This window comes from Euprymna scolopes, chromosome 20 (assembly GCF_053919585.1).
Source record: "Euprymna scolopes isolate OS-2025 chromosome 20, ASM5391958v1, whole genome shotgun sequence".
NCBI classification, from domain to species: domain Eukaryota; kingdom Metazoa; phylum Mollusca; class Cephalopoda; order Sepiida; family Sepiolidae; genus Euprymna; species Euprymna scolopes.
Genome location: NC_136501.1, coordinates 64,172,583 through 64,194,443, shown reverse-complemented (window position 1 = coordinate 64,194,443; position 21,861 = coordinate 64,172,583). Strand labels below are relative to the sequence as shown.

Below are 21,861 nucleotides of genomic sequence, written 5' to 3'. Positions count from 1 at the left end.
TCCGAGTTCTGCCAATGACTATATATATATAACTAGTGGGGGTGCCCGGCGTTGTTTGGGTGTTTGGAAAAAAAAAACGTGTTAGTAGGCAGGCAGGCTCGAACCCGTGACGCGAAGGCGGAAAAGAAGAAAGTGAAAGAAAAACTGAGATCTTACCGCTATGCCAAGACGCGAGAGGAAGTGAAAAGCGTTCAAATATATCAACGTCAATCAAAAAGTTGACTTGAATCACGCAGGCGCAGAAACAAAGGTTGGCTGCAGGCCAGTTTCTGCCGTATTTTGTTTCCCCAGAATGTTGGGGAAAACCAGCTCCCCCCAAAAAGGGGGAGCTCTCTAAATGAATAGCAATTGTTTGATATGAAGGGTTTTCCCCACATTGATCAAAGCTAATTGCTTTCAAGACGTTCTTGGCAGGAAAGCCAGGCGGCCTACTTTGCTCCGATTTGTTTCACTTTATTTATACGAAAAAGACCAACACGAAAGGACAGAATAGAGGGAATTTTATAAAAGTCAATCAAAATAAATGTAGAGACGACGTGCGTTCGCAAATCGTAGATATTATAATCTAGGGAGTATAAGGAAAATTCTAAAAAAAATAGTAACGTGGTGGAGAGCCCTCCCGAAAAACGCCTTTCTTGGACATACAAAAACGCATGCGGCCGTTTTGAATTTTTTATATATAGATGTATTGCAGATGCTAAGTTTTGAATGTGTATATTGTCCCCAAAATTTACCATTGGATTGTATTCATTCATTTTAGATTCTACTTTTTCCCCACCCCTGCAATCAGATCATACGATTGCAAATTTAAAAAATTTTATATCATCTCAGAAAAGTTGCTTTTCCATGACTAAATTATTTTATTTCCTCTAATGAGAAAAGTATAAATTTTCGAAACTCCATGGATTAAGGAATAAATTTTATTGTGTTCCCTGTTTTTGAACATTTAATGATTCAATAAATAATATCAAGTTTTTTTTATCCATCATTAATTAATTTTCTTTGTTTTTATATATATATATATATATATATATATATATATATATATATATATATATATATATAATTGTGGACATTTTTTTTTAATTAATGAAAATTTTATCTTCTTAAGAAAAAAATTTTGTAAGTCAAAGCAAAACAAACCTGTAACCTCTAAACAAGCTCCGGTAATATAAGCACTATTTTTGCTCGCTAGAAATAAACAGGCTTCAGCAATATCTGAAAAACAAACATAAATAAAAACATACAACAAAATACAAAAATATGCTAAAGTACAACTTTTAACAATTAGATTTTCAATACAGGATCTTCCATAACTACGTATTTTCATTTTTGTTTTTGTAACTTTGCTGATATTTAAACATTTCTTCTCTTTCATGTATTATTCAAAAGTGAAGATCATACTTTTTTTTATAGCATTGTTGAACTTATGAACAAATCTGAGCTGCCATTGTTCAAGTGCCGTTAGAACTGTGCACTAAAGTATACAGGGTGTCCACAAAGTCTGGCTACATTATGTAGCCAGACTTTGTGGAAGCATCCTGTAGATTATGTAGCCAGACTTTGTGGGCACCCTGTATTACATAATCTACAGGATGCTTCCACAGCTTTGTGGGCACCCTGTATATATATATATATATATATATATATATATATATATATATATATATATATATATATATATATATATATATATATATATATATATATATACAGGGTACCCACAAAGTCTGGCTATATAATCTACAGGATGCTTCCACAAAGTCTGGCTACATAATGTAGCCAGACTGTATCTCTCTGTTCTTGAGAGATTGGGAAAGTCCATTTAATTCCATAAAGCTTTACCTTTAAAACATGCTTTGATAAAACATCATGTTTTATATTGCAATAAACTTAGGTGCACATTTTGTTTTTTTGTTTTTTTTTCTATATCCCAGTTGCATATTTATTTTATGTTATATTTATTATGTTGAAATAAAATTATATAGTTACTTATAACAAACACTGTATATATCATTATTCTAAATATGAGTCCATCAATCAATCAGCGTTTGTTTCTCTAAAGCTCATTTCCTTTATATATTATGGAAAAAGTCTTATAATGCACCCCCATTATGAACAGTATAATATTTGGAACCTAATTTGAATAATCCAACCGATGGTATGCTTATATAATCCCATTTTGATGAATCTACAAAATACAAAACAAATACCTACGGATATTAAAATTTTATATATTATATATAAAAGGTACTTTGTGTGAGAAGAAGAGATCTTTTGGTTCGCATGAATACACTTCCGGTTTCCTGAGTTTGAATGAAGCGGATGTCTTCATTAGATGCGAAGATGCATCAAAGAAAGAAATGTAAGAAAGTTTAAGTGGTTGACAATGCGATGCTTCCTACTCCGTTCACTCGTTAGATTAAATAAAGAAACCATGCTAGAAATTGGTGTTGTGTATCTTCCCAAGATGTTCTTCCAGCATCCACCAGTGACGGCAAGAAAGCATCCCCAGAGAAGACCAAACAGGAAAAAAAAAAGTATAGCGACTTTATCAAAATACATATACATACACACACTAGAAGCGACACAAGCACATGTATACGCATACATACATAGACGATCACGGCATACACTAAATAAGAGACTCACGTACAAAGACATATGAATAAACATAGCAGAATCTTAAAGAGATATCAATCATACCAGTTATTATAGGTGCCACAGGGCTTATGAAGAAGAACCTGAAGTCCTACCTTACTAATATTCCTGGTTAACCAAGTGCAAAAGATATCCAGACAATTGCACTTAAGGGAACAATGTTGATACTAAAAAGAGCTCTCGGTTGGTTTCAATAAAAAGCAGGGCAATGTTGGTAGCTGGTTTGGCTGCACCATACCCAGCGTTACAATCTTCAAGGGAAGAAAATTAAAAAAACAAAACAAAAAAACCTCCTCCCCCACAACCGTACATTATTTCAACTCAGTTTGAACATCTACGTTGTTACCATGTACTTAAATGAGTTACCATTCAGAAACGCCAAGTGCTGTTTGTAGAATATGCTCAAGAATTTACTGCCAAAACTTGCCTCTATCCTTTCAAAGTTATTCAACCCATCAGCTGAAGGTCAAGATCAGATGTGATAGAAAAAGATGACATTCCTCTGAGTTTGAAAGACGGTGGATAAGAGTGGCAAGCTTGTGTGTGAGAAGAGGAGTCAAGTACGAGAAAGTGTTCCCTTACTAAGCATGGCACATGTGGTTTCAGGTGCTGTCCTCAGTCCTTTGAGTAAGTTTTTAAGCTTCTAGACTTTTAACTAGTATAGTATTTAATTAGTAGAGTGAATGAGCTTCCCCTCCTTAGTAATAAAAAGCCTTCAAGATTCCCACTTCCTACTTTTATTTCTTTTCATCCTTGGCCTTTATTCCCAATTTACACTCATCTGGGAAGAACTCTACCCAATCTCCCCTTCTTTCTTTTCTCCCACACAGATCTCACTCCCACTTAGAGATTGACCTGCTTGGTTTTGGAAAACTGAAAAACAGTGGGTGGTCTATTATTTAGAAAAGGGTTATGAGGGTTTTACCAACCAATTTTTGTCATTTTTTTTTATTCCCCATTCCCTCGCCAATGAAATGTAATTACTGTAAATAATTCAATAAAACTTTTTCAAATTTGGGTTTATCTTAAGTATGACAACACTTCGAGTGAATGTAGTATTGTGGTGACTGAGATATTTCTAGTTAAGAGTAGGATAGACAATTTTAAGTATTTGAGACCAAAGATGATCAACGACACCACTTATCCCCAACACTTTTGATTGGCCTTGTGCCTAATTTGTGCAACTTGTAGTCCTTTATATTTTTTTCAAACAAATATTACAAAGTGTAGTATCTGTTCTGACCACAATAAAAAAAGATTTTCCTTTCTCTCTCCATGTGCCTAGCGTCAGGCAGAATTTTTATCCGAGCTTCTTTGCAATGGCTTCATGCCTGTAAAACACATTACCATGAGACTACTTCCTTTCAAACTTTAACTTGGTCATCTTCAAATCCAATGTGAACTGATAGACTGTGTAGCAAGTTCGAATCCAGTTTGTTCCACAGAAACACTTTCACTTAGGATGTTGGCAACCTTCATCCGTTCTGTAAGTACTCGATACCTTTCTAGAAAGAATTCTAACAAAAAAGATATTAGAGAAACTAATGCCAAGAATAGAATCATCTTCAAAGTCAAAAACTTGCCAACAATAAGTATTAGATGGATAGATTCTGATCCAGAAAACAGCAATTCTTTCTCCTTTTTCAGAAACATCACTTATGGAATGTGAGGACTAAAAGAACAAAATAAAGGAAGTAAGAGTTACGAGGATGCCAAAAGTAAACCCACAATCCACTTCTTACTGTCTTCAGTTTGAATCTGTAAGAAACTGTAAGCAAAAGTAATGTTATTAACAACAAACAAGATGGATTTCAATATCAACTGCTGATGTGCTGACTGTAGTCGTGTATAACATCACTAAATCTCTTGATGGGGGCTTTGTTTCTAGGACAATAGCCCTCGACATATCAAAGACTTTCGATAGGGCTAGCACAAAGAGTCGCTTTACAAAGTTGATTGCTATGATATATCGGGCAATGTCTTTGCAACCATCTAATCCTTTCTCTCAGGTAGGTCTACAACGGTAGTTGTTCATCAAAAAACATACGAGTATCAATGCTGGCATGCTTCAATGATCTATTTTTTAATCTACTTCAACACTTCCTGATCTTCATTAATGATTTTTCAAGTCATATTTTAGGATAATTTATTGAACTATCTATGGCAGCACCTTGAAGTGCATTGATGAAGACCTTGCTGATTCTGTCTCTTCGGATCTAAAGCACGTAGTGCAATAGGATAAAATGTGTTTTGTTAATTTTAGAACTTTTAAAACCAAGTTGCTTTCTTTTTATTGATCACTTGGTGAGCTAATAGCAAATGAAGGCTAATTAATTATCAGAATTAAAATGGAATTATTTTCAAACATAACTCAATCCCAAAACTGAGAAATATTTTAGTATCTATTTTATATTATTAAAGTATATAGGAAAAAATCCCAGAGAAATAAACATTGATTAACTCTGCTTTAGTGCAATAACAAATCAAAAAAACAAAAAAGAAATACCTGGTGTCGTATTAGCACTGGGCAGGTTATTCTGTCTTCCTCCAAAGAAGACAGTTTACAGGGAATATCAAATTTACAAACGGTCTCCTACTGCATATGCCAGTCATGGGAAAATGATATACATTATCCAGTATTCCTAAACAGTCACCCATCTGGTACTGGCTAGACTCCTCGTCACTCAACTTTGGTAATCTAACGAGAACCCGTATGTCAACACAATGAAAATATGGCATGATAAAAAAAAAAAATTAAGACAGATGGACGACTTGTTCAGTTCATTACAATTTAAGGTTAATTAAAATAGAACTGTTTTTAAACATAACTCAATCCCAAAACTGAGGAATATTTTAGTATGTATTTTGTATCATTGAAGTATATTAAAAAATCTTAAGGAAATAAACATTGATGAGCTTAGCTTAGCATCAAATTGTCTGTAAAATTTGTGCTCAATTTTAAAGCAAGTGAAAAATTAAAAAAAAAAAAAATTGTATGCCATTAAATATTTAATCAAATTTTTATGAATTGTGAATTTTGATATGTTAAGTTTTTTGCCGCTAGTTTTTGTTTTGCATAATGTGGATTATTTTCAATTAATGTCATGATTTGGTCATCATCTGTAGATGGTGGTCTATTTGGGCTTTCTTCATCAATAAGGCTAGAATCTCCAGCTTTAAACTTCATTTACAACTAAAGCGTTTTCACTGTACACTGCACATAACTTTTTTTTTTTGTGAGGCATTTTACTTTTACGGAAATAGAAAAGCATCACGTGTTACAATGTGTTTTACAATCTTCTTTTTTCAAAAAGCTCCCAAATTAGCACAAGTTAAATAATAGTTAACTTTCTTTCTCAATAAATAGCTTGAAGTATGGTCTAACTGGAAATCTATATCTGTCAGTCATTTGACATATTTTAATGCGTTGAAAGATGAACAACTAAAAATTGACGTAAACTTTCCAGACAACTTAATCTCTATCGCTATTATTATATAAAAGGAACTTTATGTGCGTGTTTGTTCCCTATAAACTAAATGGCTTGGCTGATTTTAAAAAAATTTCACACAAATGTACTTTATGTGCCTGGCAGGGTTTTTAGATAGGTTCTGTATTGGAATGGAAAGAAGGAACAGACAACCTTGACTAAATTTAATGCTTTATACAGTCTAACATCACACACATTTGAGAAGTTTTATTACTGCACAAGCAGAAAGGCCCAGCATATAAAATCATCAGTAGACTCTTTGATATGACAGGGACACGTTCAAAATAAATGTTTCTGTTTAGAGCACAATTTAACCATGATACTTGATTTTTTTATTTTAAACTTTAATTCAATCATTATCACCATATGAGGAGAAAGGCCTGGCATATAATATCAACAGTAGGTTCTTTGATATGACAAAGGCGCATTCGAAATAAATGTTTCGGGTTAGAGCGCAATTGAATCATGATACTTGACTTTTTTTATTTTAAACTTTAATTCAAGCCATTTTATATGAATAATTTTATAAAATCAACCGTAGGTTCTCTACAGTGCAATGTAGACTACAATGTATTGTGGACTAAATAACTGTTGTAAGGATTGAAAAATTGTTGATTTTACCAATTTCAATAAGAATAAAATATGGGAGGATGAAATATTCATTGATCCTTATTCATTCCTGGGCAACATCAGGTCTCCTTGCTAGTACAATAATAGCCTTAGAATGATTAAAAAAACAAGAACAAAAACCTTCAGGTTGTCCAAGTTTCCGCATGGGAATTAATTTCATTATTCCTTGCAGAACTTTTTCAGGAACCCAATCAGTCATTGGTGTGTTTATAAATCCAGGCAAAACGGCATTTACTCGGATATTGAACCTAAGAAATAAAAAATATAACAATTAGTATTTATTTATCACGTCGCTTGAAAAGCATTAATGTTTTGTTTTGTTCAGCATTAAATTCTTAAGCATCGATAAAAAAGTGTTCATATTTATATTATAAAATTTTTTTAATTTTAATTATTTTAAGAACTAGTGTGACCTGGGGAAATTCCTCAGCGGCATCTTTCATATGCAATATATTGCTGCTTGAGATTCTGTGGACGTTCAGCATGAATGGAGACCCCACAATATTATTGTAGCCCTTTTGTTAAAACTTTAAAAGTATTTATCTAAGTAATCTGGTTAATGTAGTGTCAGAATATATCTGGTTATTACGGATCATTTCCAATATCCTTATAGGAGTCTGTGACATATTTCCATTGTATAGACGCCTGACATGAACGGATACACAATGATACCATTATACCTTTAGACAGAACAGATACTACTCTTAGATCGTAGCCAGAAGACCAAGAAGGTATATTTTAGTTTCATGTACAGCCCAAAAGCGACATAAATCTTTTTTTTCATTGCGTCATTGGTGATCTGATATTTATTAAAAAGGAGGATAGAAGGTGATAACATACTATGAACATTAAATTAGTGTATCTATATACTAATTTAATGTTCGCATCCTCCTTTTTAATAAATAGGATCTCCCGATTAAATAATTTATAATCTGGAAACCGTGACACACGTATGCATGTTAATGGTATTATCAATATATAGATAATCAGCTCTACCTATCCAGCGTTGCCCGGGATACAATGAAGTCATTTTAGTTTTTGATTTATATTTGTTTGCACATCTTTAAACTTGCTGTGATGCCCACCTTACAGATAAACATGAACTCTTCAGCTTACTATAAAGACCAGGAGAATATCTATCTCTGTGTTATGCACACGTAACAGTCAGACTGATGATGTACAGGGTGGAACGTTAAAATTGTCGCCCTAGAAAAAGATTACATGATTCCATTTACGTTTGATGAAAACCGGTTTTCCTTTTTTATTTGCAGACCATCTACTAGTTGGCCAGTTCTGTACAAATTCCAAGAGCAATAGAAGCCTTCTATCATGTCTGAAAGTGACACAATGTTTAACGAGCAAGATTGGAGATGTGCCGCTGTACAACTCATGTTCTCTACCAATTCAATTTATGACTACGGGACCATTGCCAGCACCCTCAAAATGCAAATCCGGATGGTTCAATACTTAAGGACACATTCAACAAAGTTTCCGGCTACGATTATGGTCTTTGGTGTGGTTTCAACTGAGGACCAAATCATGCCACCTCACATCTTCGAAGTTGGCTTGAAAGTAAACACCAAAATGTACCTTGATGTGCTGAAGATGTGTGATGATCTCCTGGTGCAATCAGGTGGCCACTGGAAGACCCTAGGTGTGGCAGCAGGACTTGGCGCCAGCCCAGAAGTCCAAAGAGACCCAGGTTTGGTTTCAGAAGGAGTGCTACAACTTTGTACCCTTCTGGAATCAAAGTTGGCACAATAACACAAAGAGACATGTCACAAATTTGGAGAGGTGTTTTATAGGGAATGGACAATGCTGGAAAATATCGGATCTGAGCAAAACCAGATGTAAATCAGATTGCTGGCGATGATGTCAACTCTACATTTCAATCGAAGAATCAAGATCATGAAACAATAGGAGAAAATATTTTAAATGGGTTAGAATTGTTAAAAGTGCAGAACAATAAACAATTGAAATTTCAAATCGAATGTCAAAGTAAGCGAACAATCAGATCCTGATCAAGGAATGTGGTGATGTCAATATAAGTCATAAACAAAGGCAGTCAGAGAAGAGAAAGAGAGAGAAAGAGCAGCACCGACAACCACACACCACCCCAAACTCTCTCTTATCATGCTATCATTATAATGTAAATAATACTTTGTTGATTCTACAAGTTGTTGTTTGATTACAAAAACTACAGTCGTCAGAGTGTATATACTATTAACACACATTTTATGAAAGTGCAAACCATAAATTATATAGATGACAATATTACAGAAGGATCATTTTATCAGGTTGTTGATACTGTCTTTCTCTCTGCTAGTGACAGAGGGAAGAAATGTCTGGGTTTGGCTCTTCGTTTATAATTGATTATTAAGTAATTTCTTATCTCGTCACTTCAAGCTTCCATATCCAGCTCTTTGCACCTACTCTATCTTGTGTGATGTTATTTCCTATAGTTTGTGTCTGATAGGAGACAACCACCCACAAAGGCCAGCTACTTGATCCCCGTCTGACCTCTATTTCCTATTTATGCTCTAATGTTTACCCTGCAAATTTAAATTATCAAATAAGCACGAGTGGGTGTATAATTACTATTTAACATTATTATTAAAAAGTAATATAAGTTATCTCCCTTGTTGATTTTTATTTTTATGTGATTATTTAAAAATTGATATTTAGCAGCCGTCTAGGTTGGACTAAATTTTTCAGATAAATTCTAGCTAATTCTAAGTATGTTATTATATTGCCAATAACATAGTACGATGATAACAAATGAAAATTTGATAGTCAGAAGCAAAGTTTGATTTGCCAGCTTATGTGTTATTTGGGACTGACTTTGAAAATCCGACAAGATAAATTTATATGTTAAATAATTTACTTTGTATAAACATTAAACATGTAACTATTCAAAAGTAATTGCAAATTATACCTTGATAATTCTTTGGATGCAGATTTTGTAAGTCCAATAACACCTGCTTTGGAGGCTGCATAGTTACACTGACCAATATTGCCACCCTGGACAGGAAAAACATAAATAATATTACATGAAGAAAAAAAAAAAAGAAATAAGAATACCATTGGAGTACAGATTGGAACAGGTGCTAGCGTGATTACAAGGAGTCGATGGAATAAGTTCAGGAAACTTTTGCCATTACAAACCAACAGAGTGTTACCATTGTCAATTAACAGAAGAGTCTATCAGGCATGTGTATACAGTGTGATGAAGTATGGAAATGAAATCTGGCAAGTGAGAGTTGAGGATATGCATTGCATGAAGTAAAACATGAGTATATATAATGTAATACATGTTTGATTCTGATGAACTCAGAGGAAGATGAACAGAGGTGTGCAGAACAGAAGATTTCATTGGTATGACCATATTGAAGAAATGGAAAAAGTTCCGTTTGAAATTCTGTGCAGATTCTCAAATTGAACAAGATACAACTGAAAAAGGTCGGAGGTTACATTGATTGAAACGTTATGAAAATCGCACTCAAAATAAGAACAATAATCGGAAGAATCAAATAATATGAAAAGAGAGAAGCCTTTGAATTAGTTATCGATTCAATGAGTTCTGTATTTTCTAACTTTTATCTGGACACAGACAAAATTACGATGTTCCTTTGTATAATATACGAGCACTCTGCCTGGTGTTGCTTGGTTGTAAGATACACTTAAATATGAAATTTTAATTCATGCAGATTACATATTTATTATTATAGAGACAATTCTCTATTGATTATTATATAAAACTTAATATATAGTAGTGAGATCAAAACTGAAAAAAAATATATATGACTTGGGTACCATCAGCTAGAATTGAAACCAAAACATACAACTTTTCATACTCATTCCTTAGCCTCTGAGCCACACCTATATATATATATATATATATATATATATATATATATATATTTATTGTTTTTAAAATATAATTATCCACTGACACATGTTTCATTGTCTACGACTCATCAGAGTGACTGAATCTAGTGAGATTCGAAATCAGGACTTCATGGTTTCGTAAATCGCAATATATCCAAACAGTTGTGTGAGGTGGTCCAATGGTAAGAGCTTAGGCTTCTTATCATGAGGTCCTGATTTCGAATCTCGCTAGATTCAGCCACTCTGATGAGTCATAGACATCGAAACACATATCAGTGGATAATTATATTTTAATAACAATTATATGCCACTCCCCATTTGGAGAGTACCAAATTGGTCAAAGGGAAAATTAGTCCCAACTCGCATTTAGGTAAACATGTACTTTTGTATAAATAATTGAATTCATTCAAAACGTATCGCAAAAACAAACAAAATACATACATACATTAGAGATAGGATGATTCCAGTATTTTTACTGATTCTGATACAATTACCAATTCTGTATTAAATTCTCGATTCCGATTCTTTCTAAATCTCCACATATTTAACTATAAAGTTGTTATTTTTCACGATTACCATAAAAACACATGTTAAATGTGCAGATATTTTCTTAAACGTAAGGATACACTTGTGAGGGATGATCTATCGATTTAATTTTACTAATGGGTTAAAATCAACAGATATTCACTATTTTTGTATTACTATCAGAGGTAAAATATTTTTCTTTAAAGAAAATCAATTTAAAAAAGCCAATTAAAAGAATCGTTGTTCGCATCGGAAAATAGGCACAATTTTTTCCGATTCCGATACTGATTCCGATACCCTAAAAATTTCAGATTTTTTTTATTCCCAATTCCAATTAATCGACCCAATACTAATATATATATATATATATATATTTGTAGTCATCGACATACAGTCTTATTTCATTGTATCACAACTCATCAGTGCCGCTAGACTAGCATCTCTCCCAAGCCAAGGATTGAACCTAGAACCGTCGTGTTGACAGTCAGCAGTTCTCCCACTCGACCATGGAATCGATGCCCGTAAATAACTCGTCGGAATGTCTATATTAAATAGACACCCGCCACCATTTTTATAGTGCTCAAATCGCCTGTTCATAAACAAACAAACTACGAGCTTCGCATTTTCAGCCAATTAAGTAGCGGGTGAGATTATTTACAACAGTGCTCTACCCAAAGAGGGGGGCTTAAAATATATTTGTAGTCATCGACATACAGTCCTGTTTCGTTGTATCACAACTCATCATTATATATATATAAACTTGTCATCCTTTTTTTACAAGATGGAATCGCCTGATTGTTGAAGACAAGATTCAAGCACAATGGTGGTCTGCAGAGTTTTATAATTATATAGATAATTGAAAATAAAACGTGGCTAACGCATATATAAAAGTCAAACATGTCTTAAGATGGAGTACTGCTGCCACATTTGGGGAGGTGCCACTCAGAGTACTCTTTTTTAATTTAAGAGAGTACAAAAATCAACTTTGCAATCTAGTGGGAGATGATCTTAATGTTTCCCTGGAACGTCTTTCTCACAGGAGACATTATTAGTCATCTTCTACTATATTATTATTTTCATGGTAGGTGCTTGGCTCAGCTTTAATCTCTGACCCCCCCCCTGTAAAGCATAACTGTACCTAAAACCAAATGGAATTTCCATGAACAAAGTTCCTTTTCCAGAAATTCCCATCTGTGAAATACATTATTGCAGACTACAACATGGTCATCTTCAAGTCCAATGTCAACAAATATTTGTTGAATCTTTATTTATTTATTTTTTTGCAGACTGTTATCTTCATTTTCATCGTTGTTGCTTCACCATGTTTTGGCCAACTTATCCTCTGGCCTTCTTCAGGTGATTAACCGTGACAGGATAACTTGTTGATGCCTCCGTTCAGTCTCAAGAGACAATGGATACACCCTTTAAGGGTAGCTGGGTGTATAATTGTGAGGCAAGGGTTGCGCAAACCTAACCACACCTCTCCTGAATTGGCACTGCTTGAGTCCAGTGGCAAGGAGAAGTGCTAGAAGACTGGAAACAATGTCGAGATAAGTGGAGAGCAGATACAGCATCTAGAATTCCCAAATGGTCATCCATTTTAGTACTGACCAGGATCAACGTTGCTTAACTTCCGTGATCTAACGGGGACCGGTGTATCAATGTGAATTAAAGTCTTATAACTGTATCCCCAGTAATTACTGCCTTCCATAGTTGTTGTTGTCTCATCCTGTTTTGGCCAACTAATCCTCTGGTTTGTTTTGGGTAGGATTGAAACTGCTATCTTCAGACAATGCTCACCTGGAACTGTGGAGATTCAACACCTTTATCCACTGTGCTATGGAAGTTAGTAATTACTGGGGATACAGTTACAAGACTAATCATTCCTATCCCGTGGCGGTTAATAATCACCTGAAGAAGGCCAGTGGATGAGTTGGCCGAAACATGGTGAAACAATAACAACTATGATGAGGATAACAGTCACAAAATAAGAGTGAAAATGACAAGGATAATAAATAAGGTAACATTATGCATCAATATATGCAAATAATAACAATGATTAGAATACCAAATGAATTAGGCTTAAAAAAATAAATCCTATTCTCTGCTCGACAGCTCAACTAAACCCACTTTTAGTTCTGTTTTTACAATATTCTCCGTTTTTTTTTGTTTTTTTTTTGTTTTGTTTTTTTAAAATGATGTTGAAATATTAAAGACTTCCATCATCCCACTTATCTCAAACTGTAAGTCCATATTTACTGATTTGTATTTGTGATTGTTTTGGGGGGAAGGGAATGGATATACCAAGATAAGATTTACCAAATTTCCACTACTAACGATTACTACAATATTATTCCAGTGCCTACTGTACACTCATTAACCCTGATCCTCGAGTGGTTTCCGGGCCTTGATAAGTGGTCACCCTTATGTAAAAAAAATAAATAAATAAATAAATAAAAAATAAAAATAAATACACAAATTACTCCTCTCAAAAGATTCCAGTAAAAATAATATATATACTATTGGTTGAGCTGTCTTCTAAGTAATCAAAATTTTGTCGTTTCCATCCATATTTTTCCAATCCTTTCACAGTATTGTTCATCATCCGACCGACAATCTTGTTAACCTTTATCCTCAAATGACCTTCGACCTTGGTAAGTAATGACTTTTTTAGTATAAAAAAATATAGCTATATATCTGAATTTTATGAGTTGAATTTTAAACAAGCTTGATCTATTAAACATTTATAATAATTAGATATGTAGCTATTCTCTCTCTGCTCTATTGTTATTTCTATGGAAAGTGGTTGACTGAGCTCCAATCTTTGGTTCTTCTTTGTATGACATTCATAGCAAAATTCGACTTTCTACCACAAATGGGAAAAGGCTTTCCTTTCTCCCTCCATGTGGCTAGTGTCAGGTGGAATTTTCATGTCTGTGAAACACATTACCATAAGACTACTTTCCTTCAAACTTTGACTTGGTCATCTTCAAATCCAATGTGAACAAATTCTTGTGATAAACCATTCCATGGGAGGTGATAGTGACTAAGTGGTTAATCTAATGTGAACTGATAGTCTGTGTGTGGCAAGTTTGAATCCAGTTTGTTCCACAGAAACACTTTCACTTAGGATGTTGGCAACCTTCACATGATCTCTTCCATAAGTACTTGATACCTTTTTTGGAAAGAATTTTAATCAGAAAAATATCGGGAAAACCAATGCCAACAATAGAATCATCTGATTCATACGAAATGAAGCAAGAAATGACAATTCCATAATTAATCAAATGCAGTTCATATCATTGATCAAAGTTAGTACCCCCATAGTGTTCCTCATTTTTCGGCTGGCAATCACTTCTGTCCCATTAACCTTTGTCATTGAATAGGCTTTAGCCTTGATAAGTGGTAACCCTATAGTAAAAAGAAAAAAAATAATTTCAAATAATCACTTAAGGATTGATTATTATTCTGGACCCCCTCCACCCAACACAAAACAAAAGTTCAAATTTTATAATAACTAACCTTTCCTACGATACTTGATACATTCACAATGGAACCACAATCCACCTTTTCTGACAACATCATTTTTGCAGCAGCTTGAGTAACAAGATAAGTTCCCTTGAGAAAAAAAAAAATTAATGAATTAATAATTGTAAAAAATATACAAACACATTTGGTACTTATTTAGAACTAGCACGGGTGCCTGGTACTGCCCGGGTGTTTGGAGGTGCGTGTTGAGCAAAAAAAAAAAAAAAAAAGTTGTAGTAGGCAGGCAGGCTCGAACCCATGACGCAACGGCGGAAAAGAAAGTGGAGATGTGTGTAAGGGTGTTGGTTGAGCAAAAAAAAAAAAAAAAAAAAAAAAAAAGGAAAAAAAAATAGGAGTCGTAAGCAAGCTCAAACGTGTAACACACCAGAGAAAAAATAGGTGACCCCCCCCCCCAAAAAAAACGCTCTTATCAGCAGTTGTGACATCACGGGCAGTTGAAATAACGCCATTTATGTGGCGTTGTTTACGTGAGCTTTAAATGACTTGCAAAAAATGTCAGTGAAAAAAAAACCGACCCTCATGTAGAAAACTGCCCAGTTGAGGGTGAAGAAATTAATGTTTTGGGCCAATTTTTTTATATTTATCGTCTGAAGGGTCGAGCTTCAAAAAGATATTGATCTCATGAAAATATGTTGCCTCTGTCGAAAGTTTTAGGCATACATACATTCATACATACATTTAAACAGATAGGTAAGATTTATATTATAGATTTCATTTATTTAAAAAACAAAATTACAGAAAAGTCTTTATGATAGATGTACTCGTCATAGAATAAAATATCATATTCCTAAAATCATGTAAATGATCAAGTAGTTTTTTTTTAAGTAAGGAAATAAAAATTTACGATTTTTAGCAATTTTAATACTAAATGTATTAATTATGAGGTCGATTTTGGTCTTGATAGTACAAATTGAGTTGTCTCCCTCTTATTTATTCAATATGGCCAATCAAATTCCTCCATCCCGTTTCATCATAAAATTTGATTTTCTAAATTAAAAAACCTACTTGATCAATTTACAGGATTTTTGGAACATGAAATCTTCATTCTGTGAAGCACGTTTCAATAAATGGCTCATCTCAGATGTACCTTAATTGATCATATCTCTGATAGTATAGATGCAGCACTCTCTTTAGATAGTAACGTCCAAATACATGTGTTTGGTGACTTTAATGTCCACCATAAAAATTGGCTTGGTTTCTCAGGTTACACAAATGCAGCTGTACGCTATAGTTATAGCTTCTCTATAACCCATTCCCTCACACAGACAGTAATGTTCCCAACCTGCCTATCAGATCGTAAACCCCAGCAGGTTTCACTTTTAGACCTATTCCTCACCACACTACCTGAGGATTGTGACTCATGCCCACAATTCACTTGGAAACGCAGACCACCTAGTGGTATCAGTTGACATCACACTTAAATCCTAACCCCAAGGTGAGGAACCATTGCTCAAAACAAGGTACTACAAAAAGGCTGACTAGGGGCCATTAGAGAACACATCAGAGATGCCCCATGGACCGATATCTTCTCTCTTCCTGCTGAACAGTGTGCCACTGAAACAAAAGAATGGTGCAAAGCGGGCATTGAGGCACGTTCCAACACGGAAGTAATATAGCAAGCCCCATTCACCGCTTTGTTCACTACAGATTGTGCAGTTGCTATTGCACAAAGGCAGCAAGAATTCTGTCAGTCTGTACACCATAAGTCAAATACAAATAGGTAAAAATTTCTAGATGCTAGAAATTATTGTAAGAGAGAAATAACGACTGTCAAAAGAAAGCATGCTGAAATAATCAGGGAATGCATTGAACGCAAAAGATAGGGACTCATGATTTCTGGAAAATCTATAATAGTGTAGTTAATAAAGAGCAATCAGTAATTCCACCACTATCCAACAACCAGAAGGTTGTATGCACGGCAATTGAGAAGGCGGAACTGCTTGCCCCGAGATTCACCCTCAACTCCACCTTAAAGCCAACAAACAAAACTCCCTCCCAAATTTCCTTATGCAGACTGAAGCCACACTAGATGATGTAAAAACCATCCCTTCTCATATCTGTGATATCATAAAAAACTTAGACACCTCTAAAGCGTGTGGGCTCGATCTTAACCCTGCTATACTAATTAAGAAATGCTCAGCTGAGCTAGCCCCCATACTTTCCAAGCTGTACAATAAATGCCTTACTGAATCTTGGTTCTCTAATAGTTGGAAGATGGCCTCTGTGGTACCAGTGTACAAGAATTCTGGTGAATGGACTGACACTCTCAATTATTGCCATAATTATCTCCTTCCATCCTTTGCTAAAATCTTTGAGACCTTATTTAATTAAGCAGTAGTCCACCACCTTGCAAAAGCAAATCTCTCTGACAAACAGGATGAATTTAGGCAATGTTCTTCTACTGCAGATATTTTAACAGGCATCTCTGAACGCATACACCATGCACTAGATAAGGCAGGCGAAGCCAGGACGGTAGCCATTGATATATCCAAGGCCTTTGACACGAAGAGCTACTAATGAAAATTAAATTCTACAGTATAACTGGACATATACTAAATATAATTAGATCTTTCTTAGACAATAGGACCATCCAGGTTGTCATTGATGGATGTACATCAAAGCAGCATAACATTAATGTGGGAATGCCTCAGGGGTCAGTCCTTGAACCACTATTATTCCTGATATTCATTACCAACCTCCCTGATAACATTGTGTCCGAGATGGGTATATGTGTTGATGATATAATGTTCTATAACATGCATGAGGGAAGAATGGATGTACATAAATCTAAGACACTTGCAGACTTGTTAGAAAATGACCTCCAGACTGTAGTGGAATGGAGCCACAAATGGATGGTAACATTTAATGCTAGTAAGACTAAATTGCTCTCCTTTAACAATTACAAGGCGCTTCTCCAACCCTTTATATCCATGGCAAATAACACCCTATCTGAGAATTCTTCCTTCAAACTCCTTGGCCTAACATTTGCAGACAATATAAATACATTGAGGACATTACGAAAGCTGCTGCAAAGAAGGTGGATTCCCTCTATCGTGCTAGAAGAATACTCACAACTGAGAGTATCCTGTACCTCTACAAGGCCACCATTCACCCATGCATGGAGTATTGTTGCCACATCTGGGCTGGGGCATCTACCACTAGCCTCTCCCTCTTGGATAGGGTCCATAAAGGAGTTTTCAATCTAACAGGTCCCACTTTGTCAACTAGGCTCCAACCCCTGTCCCATCACCACAATATTGCATCTCTGTGCCTGTTTTACAAATATTTTAATGGAATGTGCTGTGATGAACTTGTTGTACTTGTGGCCCTTAATGTAAATATCCTCCATAAACCTGCTTAGCAACAAAATCTCACCCTTTCACTGTTAATGTCCCTAAATGCCAGAAAGCTTTCTACTCTAATAGTTTCTTCCCTCGAACAGGTAGACTTTGGAATTCCCTTCCTGCTACCTGCTTCCCTGGCTGTACTGATATGCAGAAGTTTAAATGTAATGTAAACCAACATCTTGTAAATCTAGGCATGATCCCAAATAGTAGCCCTTTATGCCCAAGCGGTGATATGCTTTGTTAAGGATGAACATGAGTTAAAAAAAATGTTCTCAATAATTTGCATTATTCAGACTACTGTTCTCATCTTGAATGTTATTCTCATAATGTTTCAGTTAATGCAGGCCTCTATGGATAAATTTATCTTAAGTTGACTTTTGTCAACTAAATATTTTTGTTTACTAGCAAATAGAAAAATTACTAACCAAATCCACGTGAATTTTGGAATATGACACCTTCGTTCCATGACGAGTATGTGCATCATAAAGATTTTTCTGTATTTTTTTTTATAAGTGTAATTCTACATATGCACCGAATTTTATGTTGAGACTTGAATTTTTTCAGATGTTTTTTGAACAACCTTCATTAAAAAAAAAAAAGTACATTGTTCTATTAATCCTTTTATTGTTTAAATAATTTGACTTTGCTTGATTTATTTAAAAAAAAAAAAAAAGTTGAACAAATTTTTTCACTCAGTAATGAGCTTTGGAAGATTGTTGGTGAAAAAAAAAAACAATCGCTAAAAGATAAGCGTTTTATTATTTCTAGTCGCCACTTGGAAAAATCAATCGCAAATGCGACTGTTTCACTAGCAATGTAGAGCCCTGTAATGTAGCCTTTGACCTTCTTCAAGTGTAAGAACTCAGGAATCTTTCTGTTGAACTCAGAAATCTTTCTGTCGAACTTGGAAATCTGCACGGAATTTCGGAACTCTTTATTTAACCCACAAGGATAGCACACTCTTGTTTCATCAGCCGTAACTGAGTAGATGTTCTAAACAATTCGCAATTGTATTTTGCGTGTTGCTTGCACTGAGGATTGAATTCAACCTCCAAAAGAGTGTAACTTATAAATTTCACTAAATCACATTCCCATGAAACGAGGCCTAGCTGCAGGTGGCTGCACTTGTCGATCTTCCTGATGTAACCCCATTTCCTGTCACATCAGCCATCCGCGACTGTTTTACAACATACTTTGAATTGAACAACTTTTCAAATTAAAAGTGGAGCCCATTTCTAAAATCGATGTACTAGTTAAAACTGCTCGTCTGCTAATGTAGGGTCCCATTAAACAAACATTTGTGAGCCTGGGCTACACAGGAAACGCAGTGGAAGTACTCATAGACTGAGAGATGATATAACCAGTTTGTGTGTAAGCAGTATAAGACAATGAAGATTCCCAATTGCAATTAATCGTCTAAAAATTTTACTCAATCCATTGAATTTTATTTTCTTTATATGATTCAATATTTGCCTGTGAAACAAAGTATTATATATTTGTTATGGCCAGTTGTTCAAATGTGCTTTTCAGTCTATATAATTTCTAAATCTAATTTTGTCACTGATCTACAATATATACATACTGACAGTGAATAAAACATAACACAGCTGTGGTGAAAGGTGAAGTTAGAGTCGATGAGCTAATGGCGTAACAATCGTGCATCTCTCTTTGTCTCTCTTTCTCTCTATTCTTTTTGCTTGTTGGACCTCTCGCTTTTATTGACAAATTCTTTATTTGTTCCATCAGAGGTAAATATATGTGTACAAGTTCGATCTGGCATTTTCTTTGTTCCATCAGAGGTCAATATGTGTGTCAAAGTTCAATTTGGTATTTTCTTTGTTCTCTGCTAGCCTGGTTTTTGTGTATGTGCACATTCTCCAAGTCCTTTATCCAACAATAATATATTCTGTAAAGTATTAAACATTAAAGACAAATATATATTTTTTAATTTATTTTTTATTTTTATTTTTGGAATACTTTGAGATGAACCATGATATTTTATGTATCAATACTTTTTTGGGGCCCGTGGCGCAGTGGATAGAGGTGTTGAGCCTCTACGGTTCCAGATGAGTATTGTCTGAGGATAGTAGTCTCAATCCTACCTAAGCAGGCCAGAGGATTAGTTGGTCCAAAAATGGTGAGACAACAACAACTATGGAAGGCAGTAATTACTGGGGATAAGTTACAAGACTCAACATTCCTATCCTGTCGTAGTTAATCACCCGAAGAAGGCCAAAGGATGAGTTGGCCAAAATGTGGTGAAAACAACAACAATTATGAAGATGAGGATAACAGTCTGCAAAAAGTATGAATGCACAAATATATATGAATATACTAAATATTTTCAAAACATGCTACAAAGGATAAAAGCAGTGAGCAACAACCAGTTTTAAGTGACAGTCTTTTGAAAATTGAAGGTTCAACCCTCACTACCGACAATACAAATAAAATTTAAAAAAATACTCAACACTTCTGCCCAATCATATCTGACAGAATAAGAACAATCTACTCCCCATGCATTCAATAAATAGTTCAGTTCAAAATTCCATATGGATTCAGCATAAAGATTCCTGATTGTGAAAAGATGCATTTAAAAAAAAAATTTTTTTATTACATTTTCACCCCAAACAAGACATGTAGGGGGTTACTATCAGGGACCCAAGTTGCAGGGGTACTATGTAGGGAATTTAGCAGCAAAATGGCTGTCCACATTACACTTGAAATTCTGCATGTCAGTACAGTTGGGGAAGCAGGAAACTGAAAGAGAATTCCAAAGTCCTGCAGTTCTGGGGAAGAATCTATTAGAGCAGAAGGCTTTCTTACATCTAGGGATCTGAACTGTGTAGGGGTGGAATTTCGCTGCTTGTTGGGTTTGTCGGGGTATTTTTTTCGAGGGGGTACAAAGGCTTGTAGTTCATCAGAGCATTCACCATTAAAATACTTGTAAAACAGGCAGAGGGATGCAACATTTTGTCGATGTGACAGAGGCTGAAGCTTAAATGACAGTTTGGGACCTATTAGGTTGGCAACTCTCTTTTGGACCCTGTCCAGGAGCGAGAGACTAGTAGAAGATGCACCAGCCCAAATGTGAAAGCAGTACTCCATACATGGGCGAATGGTGGCTTTGTAGAGGTACAGGATACTTTTAGGTGTAAGTAATTTTCTAGCACAGTATAGAATGTCCACCTTCTTTGCAGCAGCCTTGGCAATGATCTCGATGTATCTATTCCAACTCATGTTTCTTGTGAACATTAAGCCAAGGAGATTGAACGAAGTGCTTTCAGGTAAAGTATCTCTAGCTATTGGTGGTTGGTAAGGTTTCATGTAATTATTAAAGGAAACGAGCTTTGTCTTGGCAGTGTTGAACGTTACCATCCATTTATGACCCCATTCCACTACAGACTGAAGGTCTTCCTCCAGGGTTTTGGCCATTACCTTAGATATGTGCTCATTAGTTTTCCCCACATGCCTGCTATAGAGCATGGTGTCGTTGGCAAATATACCCATCTCAGAGACAATTTTATCAGGTAAGTCATTTATGAATATCAGCAATAAGAAAGGTCCAAGGATCGATCCCTGAGGTACACTTGCATTTACATCAAATATTTTGGACGTACGCCCATCGAGGACAATCTGGATTCTTCTCTCACTTAAGAAGGATTTAATTATGCTAAGCATTCGTCCAGTAATACCATAGGATTTTATTTTCATGAGAAGAACATCGTGCCATACCCTGTCAAAAGTCTTAGATATATCTAGGGCTACTGTCCTCT

At 35.0% G+C, this 21,861-nt stretch overlaps 1 protein-coding gene across 2 annotated transcripts in view; it reads right to left on the bottom strand.

Annotated features, from left to right (window-relative positions):
* LOC145241447 ((3R)-3-hydroxyacyl-CoA dehydrogenase-like) overlaps window positions 1–21,861 on the bottom strand; it is a 55,053-nt gene that overhangs the window by 5,705 nt on the left and 27,487 nt on the right. The window contains exons 5-8 of one of the 2 annotated variants that reach the window (XM_080104408.1): window positions 14,715–14,810; window positions 9,715–9,800; window positions 6,900–7,027; window positions 1,144–1,218 (exon numbers count right to left, since the gene is read on the bottom strand). In XM_080104408.1, the coding sequence (XP_079960534.1) occupies window positions 1,144–1,218; window positions 6,900–7,027; window positions 9,715–9,800; window positions 14,715–14,810 (385 nt within the window). The remainder of the gene's footprint in view (window positions 1–1,143; window positions 1,219–6,899; window positions 7,028–9,714; window positions 9,801–14,714; window positions 14,811–21,861) is intronic. The other variant, XM_080104409.1, reaches the window with a different exon arrangement.